Genomic DNA, 21,293 nt, shown 5'->3' on the forward strand with positions numbered 1-21,293 from the left:
TGTTTTTAACCCCGCGATTCCTCAGTCCTCCACTCTCAGAGTGCTTGGGGCTGTTATGCATGTAGCGCAGGTCCCATGGCCCCACAGAGACAGCATGAAGATTGAGTGAACCCATTAATAGCCCTTCCCTTTAAGCAAGGTCCTCCAAAGACGGCAGCAATGCACTGAACTTTGTTCAGCGCTTTGCCGCTACCGCCCCTCTCACACACTTTAGTGCTCTAAGGAAAGTGGTAGTGCTTGATTTAGCCCTCCACTTTTCTCTTGGAGTGCTAAAGCGGAAGTTGTCGGAAGCAGCAAATCATTTTCGCCTGGCAATACTTTTGCGTTCCTTCAAAAGCTATCATCCCAAAAGGGGTACTCTGCAATTTCTAGCCCTTTAGTTATCATATGTGTGAAATGTGCTTTTAAAAAATATTTTGCTATCTGCGCCAAATGAAAAACTCAAAAGGTGATTACTGATATTGACTATGATACTATTTAATTCAATTTTCATTCACAAAATAAGCATCATGTGCAAAAATGCTGTATCTTTATTATTTGTTTAATTGGACAATTGTACTACAGTTGGCACTCCCTAAGAGCATTAGAATATGGAGTAGTTACTAGGGATGAGCAAGTAAATGAATTTTGGATGTAAAATAACAAAATGGACATTTTAATGCTATCCAGGAAGCCCACAGCTGTCCCTATATGTGCATAGCTTTAAAATAAATGCAACTTGCTTATTTAGATAAATAAAAGTCCTTCTGTACCTCTTTTCCTGTCACATCATTGTGCTGAAAACCTGCTGAAATAACAAGTGGCATGCAAGTGGCCATGGCCACAGGAATAAAAATTATTTTTATTTCTCATCACCAATAATCTTTTTTTGGGAGGGAGACTGATTGGTGGAGGTAGTATCTGCCTCTGATCTAATTATCCACATCTCTTAAAGGTATAGTGGAAGGGTGCATCCTTGTTCCCTGATGGTGTTGGGAGGTCTGTTCTTACAACTAGAGTTATTAGTTTCACGACAACCCACAGTTTGCAGGTTCCTATACTGAAGATGGAACCCCAAACGATCTGAAAGTGAAAGAATGCACTCGTAATAACTGTACTGCAATCCTGTAAGAATGACTTTAAATGAAAAAGATCATGGAGTTAAATTTCTGTAAGCCATATCCCATTATCATAAGGTCATTCTGACCTAAGTGCTAACCTGAAAAGATGTTCCTTCCTCTTGGGTCCTTAGTGGTGTGCTGGTGTCTAAACAACAATTGAGCTCTCTTGGATTATCATTTGGATATGCTGAAGAGCATTGCACTATTGGAGGTGTCATCTTTCTGATGAAAATTTAAACCAAGCCCTCATCTGCTACCTTAGATGGATGTAAAAAGCACTATTCGAAGAGGGACAGGGGAGACCTCCTGGTGTCCTGGCCAATATTTATCCCTCAACCAATATCTAAAAAAACACATCATCTGGTTATGTCTCTCATTGCTGTTTGTGGGACCTTGCTGTGCGTAAATTAGCTGGCACACTTCCCACATTATAATAGTGAGTACCCTTCAAAAAGTAATTGAATGACTAATAAGTGCCTGAGGTCGTGAATAGCGCGATATAAATGTCCTTTGCTTTCCTTTCCAGCATTGTGGGCCTTACTTACAACACCAGTACAGCAAGTATGCCTGCTTTATGCCATGCAACGTGCTGAGTAGAACTGATGGAATTTTCCAGGGAACCTTGGCATCCAGTCAGTCCTGCTTGAAATGTGACATCATGATGGTGTGGAGGGGGTATGGAAGGGGCCTCCCATTGGAATTGATCAATTCGGCTAGAAAGGGGTAAAAAAAAAGTTTCACCCCAAATTCCTCCTCCCACTATGATTACACTAAGTCTACACAAAAACAGTGTGGACATTCTCGGCTATGGATTTTATTCGGTCGTTAAGATACTAGCTTCACAATCCCACAGCTACAGCTTTTTATCTTGCTTAAAACTGATAGTTATGTTGACAATTTTCATTTTATAGGGCTATAGTTGTTTAATGCAATTTATTTCAAGTTTATACATCATTTTTCTAAAAATGTTTCAGTGCAAACACTACAATCTGTTCTGAGTGAGTGGCCAGAGGTGTAAAACCAATAACCTCCTTCAACAGTAGATCTCCTGTCCAACCCCAAAAATTGAAAATAGGGCAGGTCTGTAAGCGTAGCACTTTAGCTCTACCACTTATCCCTTTTCCTTATGGGGAAATTGTTTTACCTATAAAAAGAGTATAGGAATGTGTAAAATCATTGGTAGTAACCATTTTGTTCTTGATTCTTTCCTAGTTTGTTGGGACACAAATTATGATAACTCTCTTAGCTAATCTGTGAGGAACTTCAATGCCAAAGCAGAAAGACCCACTTGTAGAAAATCCAGTATGATCTATTGATGAGAGTCGTCTTAGCATAATGGTTCAACAATCGAAAACAAAGAGTCCATAGTTTACTTATTATAAGTAATCCCCTGGAGAGGCTGCTGCCACTGGAGGGCCATGGTCATGTTGGATTATCAGTACTGTTATGATTGAATGATCAGTGGATATAATTGTCAGCTATTAGTTGCCAGGAAAGCAGTTTAATATATGTGAGTGCCTTTATGGCTTTCATTTGGTATATAAAAATGTTGTGCAGATTATAGATTATTGACTTTGTGAATTTGATTGAAAGGTATGAATTGAAATTATAATTTAATCAATGCAATTTAGCAATCATTTTTGAATGTTGTGTATGAATGAAATCCATGAGAATGACTTGATCAAAATAAATTAACCAGGAGGAATAAGGAATAATGTTTTGCAAAATAATCCCAATTTGTGAGTGACGCTTATTGGGATTAAACCCAAATATGTTGTTAACAATTGCCAATATGAACCGTCAAAACTACTAAGGATGAGGCTAACTTAAGCCGGTAATGGGAAGGATTTCTTAACTGAGGATATCTGTTTGGTTAAAAAAGGAATAGGATTCATAGGTGTTTTCATGTGAACAATCTAGCATCTTTCACAGAAAATGTGGTAGCTAAATAAAGGAAATGTTCTGACTGCATACCTGAATTAATAAGCAAGGAGACTGTTATAAGAGGGCTCAATAGGTCTTTAAAGGTATTAAGGCTGAAAGTGCAGAGTAATTGTGGTAGTATCACATGGGCAGAGCACACACACGCTTGTGCTAAATGGAGACCAGAGAAAAATAAAAATTGTTTTCATGACGAGCCTTGTAATCCATCAGAGCAAAAAGGAAATAAAATCAAAGCAATAAAGGGTATCTTGTTAATGATACTAAATGATCCTAATAGCTGTAGGATGTGTTCACTGGTAATTTAACTTATTTACTGTGTGGGGGAACCTGTGTGGAAAATGGGTGCTGAGTTTGCCTAAAAACTGAACCTGTTCAGAAAAAATTTTTCAAAATGGAGAAATTGACCTAAATTGCACAAATTAATGACTGCATTTCAAAAAGTAATGCACTGATTGTGAAGGACTTTGGGACAAACTGAGGATGTAATTAGACACTAGATTAATGCAAATTATTTTTGCCTTTGTTCCTGGTTTAAAAGTGTAATGTATGTGTCTTAAAAGAGTGAATCTGTGCCCATGCACAAAGAAAAAGCTCCGGTTATCTTCGAGTCATCAGAACTAATGGTAGGATTACAAGCAGGTACTGATAACGTGGATAAGTCAATCTTCCTTGCTATGTAAATTTTGTCAACTACTTGGAGAATACTTTTATGCACAATATTGGCGCTAAGCTTTGATGACACTTGTAAGGACTGTCTTTGTTTTCAGTACCGTTTGAAATCAAATAAAGTTAAGTTCTTAATGGTAATTCATACCCTGTAGAATAAACAGGAAGATGTCTGCAGTTAGCATGACAAACACTTAAAGCAACCTCTACAACATATATGTGGAAGTAAAACATAAGATACTATTGTGAATGTGACAAGTGGCATGCAGCTATTGACTGATAACACAGAAGTTAAAATCTACGTTTACCACAGGATGCACAATATTTACACCTGCTGGGAATAATCTGTACTCCTTTTCAGTACTGGTACTTCATTGTCTTATTATTGCTCTGTTATATTACAAGTTGGGATTAAAAATTAAAATCTTCCTACATTGTTATGGGAAAGAGATTCCTTTTGGCTAATTCATGCAACAGCATTGCTACTAGAAGCAAGAGAAATTCATGACTCAACTGTCCATGCTCCCCTTTCAAGTAGAATTATCTGGCAGTAATGAGGGAAGGATAGTGCAGGTTTTGCAGAAATAAACTTGCATTCAACGTTATTTATATGACACCTCACTCTTTAAAATGAAAAGCTCGCTGGGTGATCTGGTAGCTAAAAAGGTAGAATTTTAATCTGAATGTTCAAGTCCTCGAATTGCCTACTGTTCAAACCTGCTTTCCTCAGTTGAATCAATTCTCAACCAAGCAACTAAGTGGAGCATCAAGTGTGAACCAGTTCTTCTATTTTGAGGGAGAGGCGAGTACAGAAAAAAAACTGAGTGCAACTTGACTTGCACAAGATTTGTTAGCTCAATTGCTATACAATCCTGAAAATGGTTCTGGAGGAGTCACAGTCTACGTCGTTCCTCTCTCCCAATGGATGAGAATATATGGAAGTGTGACAAATTTGATTTCAAATTGGAAGACATGTGTTTGGAAAAAGATTGTAAAGTCTAAAACAAGAAAAAATCTAAATATAAAACTAGTTTATATTTAAAATAGAGTACAAGCCAATTTTTGGATGGGCTGTTCTACAAGCCAATTAATGCTGGCTAAGTGTGAGCCAGGATTGATAATGAAAATAAAAACTAAGTCTATGGCTTAGTTACCCACTCTACAACCTAAAGGAGGACGTGGGGCGATAAGCTTATAAAAGGCAAAACTATGAGAGACGTAACATGAGGAGTTAGTTTTCTGCCAATTCAGCATAGATTGAAACCTCTTTCCAAATGGAATGTGTGAAAAGTGGATCAGATTAACAACTGTATAGGTTTAAAAATAGAAAAATACTACTTGAGTGTGCGACTGAATCAGCTCATGATTGATCGACTCAAATAGATCTTATATCTACTTCCAGTACATGCAAAACACTGCAATAACAGGCTGTCTTTTTTTAACCTGATTATGGCTGTGTTACTTTGCAGGTCTAAATGTAAAATGATGAAAAGTTAAGTACAACATATATAATTTGAATGGGTAAAAGCTTGCAATGTCAGCGTGACTCATGGTGGAAAAGGAAATGAGTGGTTTGGTGTGTGTACATAGAAATGAGACTGATAAAGCAGCATATGGACTTGATAAATCAAAGGCACAGTTTTAGTTGCATAAACTGACAGCTGAAGTAAGGTTAATGGAGACTGCCAGCACGTTGTCATGGAAACACTGACTATTGGCACTGCACCATTTCATACCTTATCCAATACATTCCTGGTTGCTGGTAGTAGTCCACTGACTCTGATCGGTTGATGGAAAACCCCTGGTCCAGCTGAGCAGAGAGAAATTGGCAACTCAGTGGATTGCCATTGTGTCCCCATACCCAACAGACCCATGACGAGGCCAGCCTGCTACTTATTCATACTGAGCTATAGACATTATTCTGGCAACATTTTACCAACTATCAAACTTACAAATAAGGTCAAATTCCAGCTTTAGGAAAATCTGAATGTTGCAATGCATAAGTATAAATAACATGCACATCTCACATAAAATGCAGTCTCTATAATACTGCAACTTTTTACATTAGTAAAGTAGTAAAATAATTTCAACCATAGAGTCAATCACAACACATCAGACTGATTCAGCATATTGCATATTGCAGACGGTTTTAATTTAATTCACCTGATTCCAGACAAAACAATACCTATCAATCCGGTTCAGTTTAATTTAGATTAACCCAGTCAATAATGGTAAATGACAGGTGTTTTATTTTTAAATACAAATGGTGTTCTCAGATTTGTAATGATAAAGCTTGATGTGTGGTAATATGCTGCCTGAAAAGTTATCCAACTTCTCACACCAACATAATGTTCTATGTTTTTATATTCTTCATAACTATAGTTCTACATATGGTTGCTAAGTTTTTGTAATGACATCTATTCACAACATATTGGGCCCAAGTTTCCACACGAGGGGCGCCCGTTTTTCGTGCCTAAAACGGCGCCGGAAAAAAAACTCGCGATTCTGGAGAGCCCTGCAGTTCCTTGTCTGTTTGGCGCGGCGCCCAGGGGGGCGGAGCCTACACTCGCGCCGATTTTGTAAGTGGGAGGGGGCGGGTACTATTTAAATTAGTTTTTTCCCTGCTGGCAACCCTGCGTGTGCGCGTTGGAGCGTTCGCGCACGCGCAGTGTGAAGGAAACATTGGCACTCGGCCATTTTTGTAGTTCTTTGTAGCTGTTTAATTTTTGAAATTTTTTTAATAAAAGCACATTGCCATCAGCACATCAGCACTGAGGCGTCCTGCAGCCTTCTCACTGTCTCCTTCCTGCCCGCCGTCTGGAACGGCTTCCTCCCCCCCCCCCCCACACTGCGTTCGGTCGATCGGGCCTGCACTCCCGCCCGCCGTCTGGAACAGCTTCCTCCCCCCCCCGCTGCGGTCGGTCGGTCGGGCCCGCACTCCCTCCCTCCCGCCCGCCCGCCATCGGGAACGGCTTCCTCCTCCCCCCCTGCCGTCGGGAAAGAACGGACGAACTTGTGAGGCTGGCTGAAGCACTTGCACACAGGTAGGAAGATGGTTTATTTAATCTTTTTTTTGCTTATAAATTTTTATTCAGGTTGGATTTATTTGTATAATATTTGTAGAAGTATAAATAAGGATTTATTGTAGAATTTAATGACTTCCCTTCCCCCCCTCCCCCCCCACCTCGTTCTGGACGCCTAATTTGTAACCTGCGCCTGATTTTTTAATGTGTAGAACGGGTTTTTTCAGTTCTACAAAAATCTTCACTTGCTCCATTCTAAATTAGTTTGGAGTACGTTTTCACTGTGGAAACTTTCAAATCAGGCGTCAGTGGCCGGACACGCCCCCTTTTGAAGAAAAAATTCTGTTCCAAAGTAGAACTGTTCTACCTGACTAGAACTGCAGAAAAAAAAATGTGGAGAATTTCGATTTCTAAGATAGTCCGTTCTCCACCAGTTGCTCCTAAAAATCAGGCGCAAATCATGTGGAAACTTGGGCCCATTATTCTTTATATTTTAATAACCTCGCCCATAATATCTTTACTGTTGTGGTCATAAACCATCCTTTTCTGCATTGGCTACTTGAAGTACACTGGACTAGTGCTTAGAGAGTTAATGTTCTTGTACCAAGTACAAACCTCTCATTGTTAGCACAGCAGTGGGCCTCTCACTTCCTAACTTGCTGACCAAGGCTTTGAGGTTCCAGAGCTTTATGTCACTCCAATCCATTTGACACACTCGGGTTTGTTATACCAGTTCAAATATGAATTGTTAGGCAAACGGCATTGCCATTGCTATAATTTCATTTTCTTTTAACAGAGAATGCAAGAGATGACTGGACATTGGCTACTTGTCTCATTATAAGCATGTCTCATACTGGCTAAATGTCTATAATCTACAGCCTGGAATGTGTCACACTACCAGCTTAAGAGAAATACATGGAGTCCTGTGGTCTATTGGGGGTGAGGATGTGGAACACCCAGGTATAAAAACCTTTTAAAAAGGCTTGTTCCTCCAGTATACACTTCAACCTATTTAAAGAATTGCACATAGTTTGATAATAATATCTAGGCAGTGTATTCACAAAAATCCTATTAATTTACACCTCCTCTACATTAAAAGATAATCTTAATAAATATTCTTGGACATAAATGAGTTGGCAAAAATACACAACATAATTTAGAAAAATGGCTGTGTTTAAGACTAAGGAGTCGAAATTCCATCGAACCCCCACCCGTTACGCCGGCGGGAGGCAGCTAATGGGCAGCAACGGTAAGCAGCGTCCACGCCTGCGCAGAAATTCAGTAGGCTCTTTGGCAGAGGTGCAAAGCGCTAACGCTGCGCCGGCTAACGCCACCCACGCGGTGACATCATCCGGCATGCAACGCCTCCTTGGCGCCTCTATCGCTATATTTAGTTTGAACGTCGGCTTTCCCGGCAGGTGTTCTTACAGCTTGAAAAAAGTGGTGAGTAAGCAGGGGAACTCGGGAGGAATCGCCCAGCGAACAAGGAAAGTTTTTTTCTTTCTTTATTTCTTCATTTTTTTCATTAGTTGTAACAGTGAGGAAGTTTGTGTGTGGGTCAGAGAAGTTTGAGGGCTTTTTCTTTCTTCCCTTTTCCCGTTTTTCAGCAAGCATAGCGGCAGCCTCCCCTTGCGAAATTCAGTAGGCCTCTTGAGCTCCCACCCGAGGATGAGTGTGCAACACCACTTTTTAACGCTGCTCTCTCATCTTTGGCCGTTAAAAGTAAATGCGCCAGTTTGAGTCTGCACCGAATGTCTGGCGATAAAATCAGCACTCAGGCGTTGACACCGCCTCAAAAACAGCGGTACCGAATTTCGACCCCCAAGTGTGTTTTTAGTCCTATAAATTCCAGGAATTTATATTATTTTCAAAAAACTAGGAAGCCCAATTTTGATCTGATTCATTAAGAGTTAATATTACATATACTACAAATTTATTTGTCAAATAATGAATTTGACATTATAGCTCTTAAAAGCCTAAGACACAGAATTAGTTCATATTGTTAATTTTCAGTTATAGTTTAAGCAAAACTGCAAATGTAGGTCAGTTAATAGGTCTGACTAAAATGAAGTCTTGTCTCATACCACTTTAAAATGGATGTTGTATGATTTATTTATTTATATATTTATTATAATAGATGCTGCTAGTTCCTGAAATGGTCATCTTGAAAATCATGGTACCATATGACTAAAATCCTTTTTGACCGTTTATTTACTCCAGGTTAACAATATCAGTTTAAGTAGAGGTATTTGCTGTTTTAGTTGACCTTTTAAGAATGTTTTCAGAGATTTATAAAATAAAAAAAGGCATATTCTTGTCCATTAATATAAAGATTTTCTGTATAAAATGTAATATAATACTTCTTGTTGTACTTTGATACATCTTGCACATTGCCAAAATAACCAATTTTTTTATTTCAAGAAACTGCCCTTAAGCTAAATCCATGCTCTCCATTTGTTCACATCCATTGCCTTTCCGAACAGATGGAAGCCACGTCCTCTTGTCCACAGATGCCATCTGGTGGCAGTTTAGTTTGTGCAAAATGTTTTTATAGCTCCTCCAATGGCCATTAATGAATATCATAGTTAAATCTCCTGCGATCGGTTAATTCTCATTTCTCTTCTGTATGTTATTTAAAAGTTCCCACTTTTTAACAAGCAACTATAATGACCCTTTTAAATACTGCATTGATGGCTTGAAAATGTTTTAATAGGTACAATTGAGCAGCTGTATTAGGAAGCTTACAATTTATGAACTTACTACACTACTCATACTATTACTATTCTTGCATCAAATTATAAGTTCATATAACACATATTTATAGCTTTTTGTGAGCAGATTTATTTTAATAAATTCATTACAAAAGATTAACCTGATTTTGATTTACCAATAGAGAATTTAATATAGGAACCTTGCCATGTCTCAATATGTTGGAAGACTATAAGTACAATAACAATTTCAGATTCTGAGAAGTTAAATAACTGTATTTTTGAAGGCCTCGTTCCTGCTAAGTTAATTGATGCCATTAGTTGTGCATGGATATTTTCTGTAGTAATATACCGTTGAGAGTGACAGCAACAAAAAAAACCTGTTGTGGTGGTGTCAATTTCTTTGTTCCAACAACCATCATGAAATAATTCTTTGAATTGCTATGTTTGTCCTTTAAAACATTATGATTGTATTATTGTACCTAAGTAGTCAGATTCTTGTATACATATTTAATACTGAATATTAAAATATATAAAACAATTATTTAAATGCTGAACTAGTTAAAATCAATTATATTTTAGAAAATATAACTTTGACTTAAGAGACTAAAACGATCTAAAAGGCATAGATATTCTAAGAATTGTACATGAGAAAACAGCTCCACATGACCAGACATATCCTGTTAGAAACCTTAGCCACTGAGTGCCTGACCCCAAAAGAAATGACTGGCCTCACAGGATATGTTAGAGGTTAGAGGTTATTCTCAACTCATAGAATATGTCGAAGAGTTGAACAAAGAAGACATATCTGATTGAAGTCCTAATGGTCACCCTGGGGTCAAAAAAAAACTAGTGCAGAAATGTATTTGGTAATATGTGAATTACTTCAAGTTCAAAACTGTAAACTGAAATAGCTTATTTCCATGGAAAGTCAATTTCCTGGAAGTTTCCTCTGACACATACAACTTAGTCTATACAGTTCAGCAGCCAATCCTCTCATTAGATGCGGTAGAGTTTTAAAAAATGTTTCCACATTGAAAGCTTAACAGTTCTTTTATTGTTAATATTCATCCATCCTTTTTAATTATGTAAAGTGCACTTTGTGAGGTTAAAAAAAATCAACTTCTGAGACGTGTCTGTAAAAATAACTCGAAAGGAGTGCAAATAAGCATTAATGGGTTAACAATGGCAGCTTACATACATTACCTCGTAACTGATACAGATCCGAGTACTTAATAGAAAATCATTGGTAAAATGGACATAAAATCAATTAGTTTGAGTTTTTAACCAAATCTACAGTTACCAAGTTAAAAATGATGCTCGTCATCAGAAGTATCGTTTGATCTCTGTACTTAAGTACCAGAAATTTTGATGAATCATTGAAATAGGTAACTGTGCAACTTGTGTTAGAAGTCACTGTTTAAAATATTCAATTTCTCTTTTCCTCCTCTCATTCTCAAAATAAAAATTATGTTGGGGTATAGTGCATAGATGGTAGGAACCTTCCAATATCTTTCCAAAATTCTCATTCTTATATGTTGCATCTCAACAGTACTGTCACATGACCACAACAGCAAAGCTCAGCTTTGTCCTCTTTTGACATTGATACACGGGCACTTTCAGCAGGGATTACTAAATAGCAATCACAAGAAGGAATCCTGGCCATTTTGTCCCACATTCTAGGTCAAGGATACAGGCCCCTGCTGCCATCCTAGCTAAGATTATCTAATTTAGCACAAACTAAAGAGCAAATCTGGGTCCATTCAACAGGATGAATTTACCTTCTTAGCCATCAGATGATTCTGGCATTATTTAAAATATTAAGCTCGCAGCATTGTTGCATCAGAAGTATAATTTATTTAATTTAGGACTCCAGCTTGACTTGTAAGTTGTGCCTACATTTCTGACTTCACAATTCAAGCAGTTTCAAATTACAACAATAATATAGATTCATATATATTTTTTATGGGAACATTTAAAATTAATTTTTGTAATATTAAAAATATTTTTAATGTGCTACCTGCATTAGGAAATATCTTTTTAAATACAATAAAAATATCAAATCACTCTGTTTATTGATACTTTCCCATTTAGTTCCTTCCCCCATAACACATAACATCATTGCCGAAGCTGCTGGGCAAGCTGGTTACTGCCTCTAGGCCTCTGCAAATAGGAAGTGCATAATTCTGCTTGTCTCACCTTTCGGATTTTCTTTCCTTCACTGTATCTCACGGTTAGATTGTGTCAGAAAACTAGATGTTATGCAGTAGTTAATACCATAAACTCATTGCAATTATAGATTATTTGTCTGATTACTTGAGGAGCTAGTGTTCAAATCATGTAAACAAAAGCCAAACACCGCAGATGCTTGAAATATGAAATAACAGAAAATGCTGGAAATTACCTACTGAGTATTTCCAGCATTTTCTGTTTTTGTTCAAATCATACAACAACTTGTATTTATATAATGTAATAGACTCCATTCTTTATAGTATTAGTCTATTACCACTTTATAAGCACAATATTCTAAATGATTATTTAAAAGCTATTACGAATGTTGCCATACCGTATAAATTTACATTTTGCAGAGAAGAGGGATAGATAAGATTTGTTTTGGGATTGGATGAAACTATTGTCAAAATATGTAAATAATCAAATGATATTAACAAAATGATGCCAATTAACCAGCAATTCAAATGATAAAATTACTATAATGAGTGCCACTAAATTCAAAATCCTTTATTACTATATGTGTTTTTAGGAGTTTTACCGGTGTTTGGGGGGGGGGGGGGGGGAAATCATATTTAGACTTTGGAATCAAAAATACAACACCAAATTGGGGGCGATAGTCAATACTGAGGAGGACTGCAACAAATTGCAGAAGGATATTAATAAACTTGCAGAATGGCATATACTTGGCAAATGAAGTTTAACACAGATAAATGTGAGGTATTACATTTTGGTAGGAAGAATAGGGAGGTCACTTATTACTTGGAGGGTGCGTGTCTAGATGGAGTAGAGGAACAAAGAGATCTCGGAGTACAGATACACAAATCACTAAAAGTTGCGACACAGGTTAGCTTGGCCACATAAAAAAGCAAACCAAGCACTAGGGTTTATTTCTAGTGGCATAGAATTGAAAAGTAGGGAAGTTATGCTAAACCTGCATCGAACCTCAGTTAGACCACACTTAGAGTACTGTGTACATTTCTGGTCGCCATATTATAAAAAGGATATAGAAGCACTGGAGAGAATGCAGAGAAGATTTACAAGGATGATACCAGAAATGCGAGGGTATACATATCAGGAAAGGATGAATAGGCTGGGTCTCTTTTTTCTTGAAAAAAGGCGGCTGAGGGGTGACCTTATAGAAGTCTTTAAAGCTATGAAGGGTTTTTATAGAGTGGGTACAGAGAGAATGTTTCCACTTGTGGTGAAGAGCATAACAAGAGGCCATCAATATAAGATAGTCACCAAGAAATCGAATAGGGAATTCAGAAGAAAATTATTTACCCAAAGAATGGTGAGAATGTAGAACTCGCTACCACAGGGAATGGTTGAAGTGAATAGTATTGATGCATTTGAGGGGAAGCTAGGCTAGCCCTGCGGGGAGCAGAATGCTGGACAGATCACTGTCTAGTCAGATCCACTCTCCAGCTGTACATTGCTCCACTTCAGCGCAAGCGTCCAAAACCGAGCAGAAGTGCCTTTAACACAGCTAGGCTGAAACATCAATGCTACCGTGAGCAGTTCCAGGATGACCTCGATAACAGGCTGATGTCTCACGGACCGCTCATCGGCAACACCACACAGAAGTGGACAAAGCTCAAACAGACGGTGACAGACTCAGCAAAGACAACTCTCGGACTTAAAAAGGTACACCAAGACCGGTTCGATGAAAACAACGCTGAGATCTGCAAGACGCTGGATGAAAAGAAAAAAGCATACCTAGAATGGCAAAATGACCCTTCCTCAATTTCCAAGAGGGACCGCTACAGACACATGCAGAGCAAAGCACAAAGAGACCTTTGCCAGATGCAAGATAAATGGTGGCAGACGAAAGCAGAAGAAGTGGAACATTATGAAGAAACTCACAATACAAAGATGTTCTTCAGCGCCATCAAGTCAGTCTATGGACCATGAAAACCCAGCACTACTCCACTCCTTTAAGCAGATGGCAGAACTTTGATCAAAGACAGGACTGGCATAAATGAGAGGTGGAGAGAACACTTCAGTAATCTTCTTAATCGACCTTCAACAGTGAACGAAGAAGCACTTGACTCCATACCCCAGCAACCTATCAAAGAAGATCTTGATCTTCCTCCCAGCATGGACGAAGTAAAGAAAACCATCAACCAGATGAGTACTGGAAAGGCTCCAGGAAAGGATGGAATCCCTGCCGAAATCTACAAGGCAGTAGGCCCAGCAACTCTCGAGGCCTTTCATGACATAATAACTAGCATCTGGGAATATGAAGTCATGCCACAGGACTTCCCTGACGCTATGATAGTTTCCCCCTACAAGAACAAGGGCAACAAAGCAGACTGTGGCAACTACAGGGGAATATCGTTTCTGTCCATTGCTGGGAAGATCATCGCCCGCATAGTATTGAACCGACTCATAGCTAGTGTCTCAGAAGTAAATCTTCCAGAAACACAATGTGGCTTTCGACCTGGTTGGAGCACAGCGGACATGATCTTTGCACTCAGACAAGTGCAGGAGAAGTGCATTGAGCAGAACATGGACCTATACGCTGTATTTATTGACCTCACCAAGGCCTTTGATACTGTCAACAGAGCAGCGCTGTGGTCAATCTTGACGAAACTTGGGTGCCCAAGGAAGTTTGTCCACATCATCGAGCTGTTTCATGACAACATGACAGGTGAAGTGCTCTCAGACGGCACAACCACGGCCCCATTTGGCATCTCAAACGGAGTGAAACAAGGTTGTGTACTCGCTCCAGTTCTGTTCAACCTATTCTTTACCTGCGTCTTGAACTATGCCATAAAAGACTTCGAGTTTGGGGTTACCTGAAATATCAATTAGATGGTTCGCTGTTCGACCTCCGCCACCTTGCTGCAAAGACCAAAGTACGGAAACGACTCATCCTAGAGGCACTCTTTGCTGACGACTGCGCCCTTATGGCACACAAGGAGAGTGACCTATAATTCATACTCAGCAAATGTGCTGAGGCAACAGAATTGTTTGGCCTAACCATCAGCCTTAGTAAAACTGAGGTTCTCTATCAGCCTGCCCCTGGCACCACAGCACCTGCTCCCACAGTCTTCATCGGCAGTATACAACTAAAGTCAGTGGACAGCTTCAAGTATCTTAGCAGCACCATATCAAGTGATGGGTCCTTGGACAAGGAGATTGATGCAAGGATCTGTAAAGCCAGCCAGGCACTTGGTCGCTTGCACACTAAGGTGTTGAGTCACCACCACATCCGACTGTAAACTAAACTGTTGGTGTATAGAGCAGTCGTTCTCTCATCTCTCCTTTATGGATGTGAGACCTGGACACCCTACAGGCGTCACATCAAAAAGTTGGAAGCTTTCCATATGCGCAGTCTCAGATCTATACTCCATATACGCTGGCAAGACCGAGTGTCAAACTTTGAGGTTCTGGAGAGAGCACAATCAACTAGCATCGAGGTGATGATCATGCGAGCCCAGTTCCAGTGGGCTGGACATGTTATCCGCATGGATGAATCAAGGATCCCTCGTCAGCTTCTTCACGGCGAGCTCTGTGAAGGTTGAAGACACCAGGGGCGCCCCCGCAAGCGCTACAAAGATTGCATCAAGGCTAACCTCCAGTACTGTGGCATCCAACCAAAGGACCTCGAGAATACAGCAGCTAATAAAATCCAGTGGCGAACCATCACGAGGACTGCCTGCCAGACCTTCAAAGAAAGCCGATGTCAATGCCTGCGGGACACGAGAGATAGACGACATCAGATGGCAGTACTGTCAGCATCAGGCACATCGAACTTCCCTTGTCTGACGTGTAAGAGACCATGTGAATCCAGAATCGGCCTATATAGCCACTTGAAGACACATGCCATTGATGATTAGCACATCAACGTCTTTGTTGGATACGACAAACTACCAAGAGAGACTAGCATATGAGGGAGAAGGGAATAGAGAGTTATGCTGATAGATTTAGATGAAGAAAGACAGGAGGAGGCTCAAGTGGCGCATAAACGCCAGCAAAGTCTGGTTGGGCCGAATGGCCTGATTCTGTGTCTTATATCCTATGTAATATTCTATGGTTCAGTCTATTAATAATTAAGACCACTGATTTGTGGTGACTGAATAAGTCAAATTCCATTTTTATTGTATGGGATTACAGGATTTTCACAAATGTTTTGGGATTGTACACTTGCTGTGGAGATTTCAAACCAGTGGTTTTGCCTATAATCAACCTGTAGTAACATATTGCTGAATGGAATTTCCAGATTAGCCCAATTTTAACATCTCTTCCAGTCACAGTCATATTAACCATTTTCAAAGCAAGTTAAACATAACCCGATATACTAAAGGAATTTTATTTCTGACTGATAACTGATCCCTTTGTTCGGTAACAATCAAAGGGCTAAAACTGATTTGACATCAAAGTAATGTAAATATAATTAGGAATTTAGGTTACTTTTAACCAAGGTTAAATAGGCTGTTTCTAGTTGATGAAGTAGTATTTGATGAAGTGTAAATTTTATTAACAGTCTTTGGCAAAGCTTTTAATGTATGAAATAACAAATAGAAATTACTTCCATTAAAATATATCAAATTGCTGCTGTTTCTAGGATGTTGACTTAATCATTTTCCCTCAATTCTTTCATCCTTCCCCTCAAAAACAACCTTGTGTATCAGTGCAAAAATCTGTGTGAGGAAAAATGTGTAATAATAATACTGTCCCATATAGAACAGCAATATCTGACCATGTTTCATGTGGGAAATAGAGAATGTAATTGAACAAACATTTAACCAAAAAGGCCAACAATAGGAGTCTGTAGCTTATGAAAATCTAATTTGAAGTAACATGGAAATACATTGATGGCTATGGTCAACACTTTCAATCAACACCACAAAATTCCACACAAAATTAATTAGGAGACTGTCAAAGGAAAAGAAAGTCTTGCATTCATAGATCACCTCTCATGCCCTCAGGGCTTCCCAAAATGCTTTACTGCCAATTCATTACTTTTGAAGTGTAGTCGTTGTTGTAATGCAGGGAAATGCAGCGGACAATTTGTGCACAGCAAGCGCGCACAAACAACAATGAAATAAATGACCAGATTATCTGTTTGTTAAATCGCGGCTCTTGGATCTCTTATTGAAAAGAACATTACAATGTACTCTATAACGTTCTTTTCACAAAGAACTTACTTTTATATAGTACCTTTTATGTCCTCAGTATGTCCCAAAGCAGTTCATAGCCAATGGATTACTTTTGAAGTATAGGCACACTGCTGTTACAAAAGCAAGTGCAGCAACCAATTTACACACATAAAACAAGAGAAAAGAACTAGATAATAGACAGTCTCTTAAATAATTTTCCATGCAGTTTTGTCATGATGGTCCAATATACTGCTGCAATGGTGCTCCAATGCATTGAGTCTAGGTGTTCCTTAAGCCATGCTACTTAGGTGTTGGAGAGATATGCACAGGTTTATACCTGTAATTATCCCTTTGAAAAATGCCCAATCTTACCCATGCCAGAAGCAGGTTGCAAGAAGAGGCTAGTACTTCTCTACAGGTAGGGATGGGAAAAGTCAAGGAGGAATGAGCCTGCCACTTTTAAGTAATTACAGAGCAAGAAAAAGTGTGAAAGCTGAACATTTTAAATAAAACAGAAAATACTGGAAATACACCACAACCCATTGATTCTAACACATCCTGACAAAGACTTGCTATCTGAAACATTAATATACTTTTTTTTCTTTTCAGATACTATGTACCTCCAGCATTTTCTGTTTTTATTTCAGTGGCAGATCATTAGTGGAGGCATCAAGAATGGAAATCAGCATTCATGCTAAAAAATGAACAGTAGAAAGAAATTACAAAATAGGTCCATATTTTTTCTCATTTTGTCACACTTTCTGAATTTGTGAACTAAGAAGTTGTAACAAAACAACTATAAAAAGGAAAAGTGCTGTTGTGTTGTTACATCCTTCTGGCATTCACATATTATTTGCATGGTATAGTGTATTGCTAATGTATTGAAGTACAAAGAAGACAACCTACTGGTGCTGCAGACCAGGATTTGCCCATTGTGGTGGTCATTTTGCTTGTGCATAAAGGTGAATTGTACATATTCTGTGCCGTAACTGGAAAGTAATTCTAACTGTCAACCAGGTTTTCATTAATGTTTTTGATTTTATCAGACTTGATTATTGCTTTGTATTGTGGTTCTGTATGTTATATTTCTCACTATTTAAAAAACTTCTCATTATTTAGGTTATGAAAAACCTTAAGGCTTAATGTTCAAAATACAGCTGAAAACAGTAATGGGAGAGTTAGGGTACTAGAGGAATTAGCTTCACCCACGAATTGAATTATCTTTTCTTATTCTTGACTTTTTAATGTATATCAAAATGTAAATATTTTACATAGCGGTCATTTTGCATGTGCATATAGGTGAATTATATATATGCTGTGCTGCAACTGGAACTTCATTCTAACTGTCGTTAGAATCGACAGTTCTAACTTGTCATAGAACTGTTCCATAACATTATAGTTTTACATTTATTTCCATCGTTTTTATTTTAAATAATCTAAAAACTGAGTCAAGATTTGTAGAGGACTGGAGATACAAAAATGCCGTAACCAGCTTTTTTGCTGGTTTTACTGTTTAATGTGTCCATATGCTGGAGTTGTGTTGGAAGCTTTTACCGGCTGCAATATATCACACCATGCAGTTCCCTGAACTGCACCCGTAACAGTGGTGCTCCATGGATGCATTACTGAAGGAATCCAAGTTTGGTACTACTTCATTTTTTTTATACATTAGTGCCAAATTTAAGGTCTCCCTGTGGCAGAGCATGTATAATTTGTACGTATACAGGTGGAACCTTGCATGCCTCAAGGACTTCCTTGCTAGTTGACATGTAAGTGGCAATTACATCACCTGTGGATGTGTTCACTGGTTGTATTACTCGAACCACTATTTCTGGGATAGCGTGGGAAAAAGAGTTAGTCTACACTAGGGCAGCAAATAGTTCAAGGGACTGTGCTATCTGATGCTGTAAAATATGCAGCAAAATAAAATGAGATCAGCAGAAAGTTATTCCATACAAAAGCATTTTTATATTAAAATGAAGGAATGGTCAGAATATTTTTTTAAAGTTTGGTAATTGCTACATTTCCATCTCATAGTCTGTCTGTATGAATGGATATTAAACCAGTGCAGTACAATGTAATATGATGAAAGAACCATTTATCATCAAAATTACACTAAGACAATCTTGAGTCATTTCCAGGTCTGGCTCATGTTCTTGGAGCCCTTGGCGGCTCACCATCTTTCCCCCTCCCACTATAAAATTCTTATCAAGGCCAAACATGAAGGAAGGTTATGGTGAAAATATTATTGTATTGTTTGTTCCATTCATTAAGTAACCTGCAAAAATATTGGAGCATTTGTATTTAAGGGCTAAATACAAATGCTACCAAAGCTGTTTAATTTACAGTATCCATTTTGCTTTGCCTACTGAAACTATATTAAACTATGGAAAACACTGTGCTTTCTGTATATATCTCTTTGCACAAAGTTCAGTCTTTAAAAAAATAAATAGTAGAGCCTTTACAGTTCCCATGGATTCTACTGCATTATAATGTTTGTTTTTTTGGGGGGCACAGAGGGAAGAGAAAATTAGGCACTTTGTGAAGAGACTGCAGGTTGGGAAAATCATATTTCTTTGAATTTTAACCATGCCAGTTACAAAATGGATACTGTCTTTTCCTGGAAAGAGCTTGAATGATTAATAATTATTGATGCTTACTGCTATCACAGACACTCCAGCTGTGGTGTTGCTAGCTTTGGGGCCTGTGTTGAAGTGTTTCTGTAACTTTCCAGCCACTGACAGTTGATACTCATTCTCTGGCAACCCATCATCCTATATGAAGAGAAGAAAAATAAAGGCAAGGGGAGTCATTAAATTAAAAATATTTGTTTTAAATACATTTTGCACAATGGGAGCAGTAAGATTTGTATTTTTTTCTTTGTGCTCATCAAGTTAAGAAATGTAGAGTTGGGGAATTTAACACTTTCCTGCTTCAGGCACTCATTGTCAGCATCAAGCATGCCCAGGTCAGGTGTAACACAGCTAGTTGCAAAGTGAAGTACCCTATTACTCTGCCCAACAACATGCTTAAAACTGAACATTATCACCCTCTACTAAACTAGTGTGATATTTCTAATTCTCACTTCAGTCACCTTATAGCTAATTAGTGTTTAAATAGGAGCATTTTTTTTCTGTGATAATGGAATTTTTCATCAACCAGACATTCCGTTCAGATGGGACTGCCCAAATTAATGCTACATGGAACCCCAAGAACCACAAGAGTAGACACACGTCATCCATTTGGGATGGATTCAAATCCAGATCCCATTACTTCCAAGATTGTAATTTTTAAGATTTCAGCTCATAGCATAGCTATCTAATTTTGGCTGTTGCTGCTTTTAAGTGATACATGTGTCCTTACTAGTTTTTCTGCAATAATTATAATGGTTATAACATTTTCTAGCTGGAAGGTTTATTCCTTGTATCAGTATTGTTGTCACTGACTTGGAAATACTCATTGGGCTAGAGTTTCTTCTCAAATCGCCCATTTACTGCCCAGAAATACAAATTTTGTCGAAAAAAACACATTTACCGCCCAGATACCCCCCGGCGATAAATTCCACAGTCATTACCGTCGGGCAGTATTCGATACTGTCCGCCCATATATTACCGCCCAAAATGGAAGTTTTATCATGAAGATCTGTTTACCACTGGACCTAAATACCGTCCTGAAAAAGCAGGTCTTACTGGATCTTAAGTGGATCTTAAAGTGGGTGGTATGGACACAAATCTGACAGGTTTGTTTGATAATACACAGATCGTTATAGTTCACCACAGTTTAATATATTTTTTAATGGGATTGTAGTATTTTCTAGCGTTAGGCAATAATATAAATGGTCTAATAAAGCCTTATTTACTCCGTTAGTCTCTCGCTCAACCCCCCAGTCTCTCTCACCCCCAGTCTCTCTCCCCTCCCACCCCCAGTCTCTCTCACCCACCCCCCTGTCTATCTCACCCCCTCTCACAGCGATCTTACTCTCTTCCCCCCTCTTTCTCCCCCCCCCCCCCCAAAACACACAGCAATCTCACTCTCTTCCACACCCCCCCACAGCGATCTCAGGTCTCAGGCCAGCAGTCTCTGGCCTCTCGGGGGGGCGGGGGGAGCTTGACAGCCGCGCGCGTGTGCACACAACTTTGGAGCCGAAGATTGCCAAGTCGATCGGCCTACTCTGCCGCACACCGCCCGCTATAGTTCGCCGCTGCCACCATGGAGCACCCGAAAACCGCGGGAGCGCGCATTAGCGGCTTGCCGGCGGTTGAAAAAGACGCAACCGCCAGAACACCGCTAAGGATTGGGCCACGGGTGATTTAAAAGGAAAATCCAACCCAATTATAGTTTTCTCTCGGAGCCAGATTTGATATGATATAATTCCTTGCAAGTTAAAAAAAATTCCAGATAATTCTGTTATTTTATTGAATTTCAGGTGCTATTTACCTATGGTTTTTTTTAAAGAATTGAGACCTGGAGTTTCCGCCAGTGCAATTCACCCAAAATCAGCTAAACGAGCGCAAA

General features: G+C 38.9%; 1 protein-coding gene across 3 annotated transcripts in view; it reads right to left on the reverse strand.

The window, feature by feature from the left end:
- Positions 1-21,293, reverse strand: part of dclk1a (doublecortin-like kinase 1a) — a 448,638-nt gene that overhangs the window by 15,647 nt on the left and 411,698 nt on the right. For 2 of the 3 annotated variants that reach the window (XM_070891561.1, XM_070891563.1), the window contains one exon: positions 19,439-19,552. In XM_070891561.1, coding sequence (XP_070747662.1) covers positions 19,439-19,552 — 114 coding nt within the window. Of the gene's footprint in view, positions 1-17,399; positions 17,473-19,438; positions 19,553-21,293 lie in introns of those variants that run through there. The other variant, XM_070891562.1, reaches the window with a different exon arrangement.

The sequence above is a fragment of the Pristiophorus japonicus genome, chromosome 10, assembly GCF_044704955.1.
Source record: "Pristiophorus japonicus isolate sPriJap1 chromosome 10, sPriJap1.hap1, whole genome shotgun sequence".
NCBI classification, from domain to species: Eukaryota; Metazoa; Chordata; class Chondrichthyes; family Pristiophoridae; genus Pristiophorus; species Pristiophorus japonicus.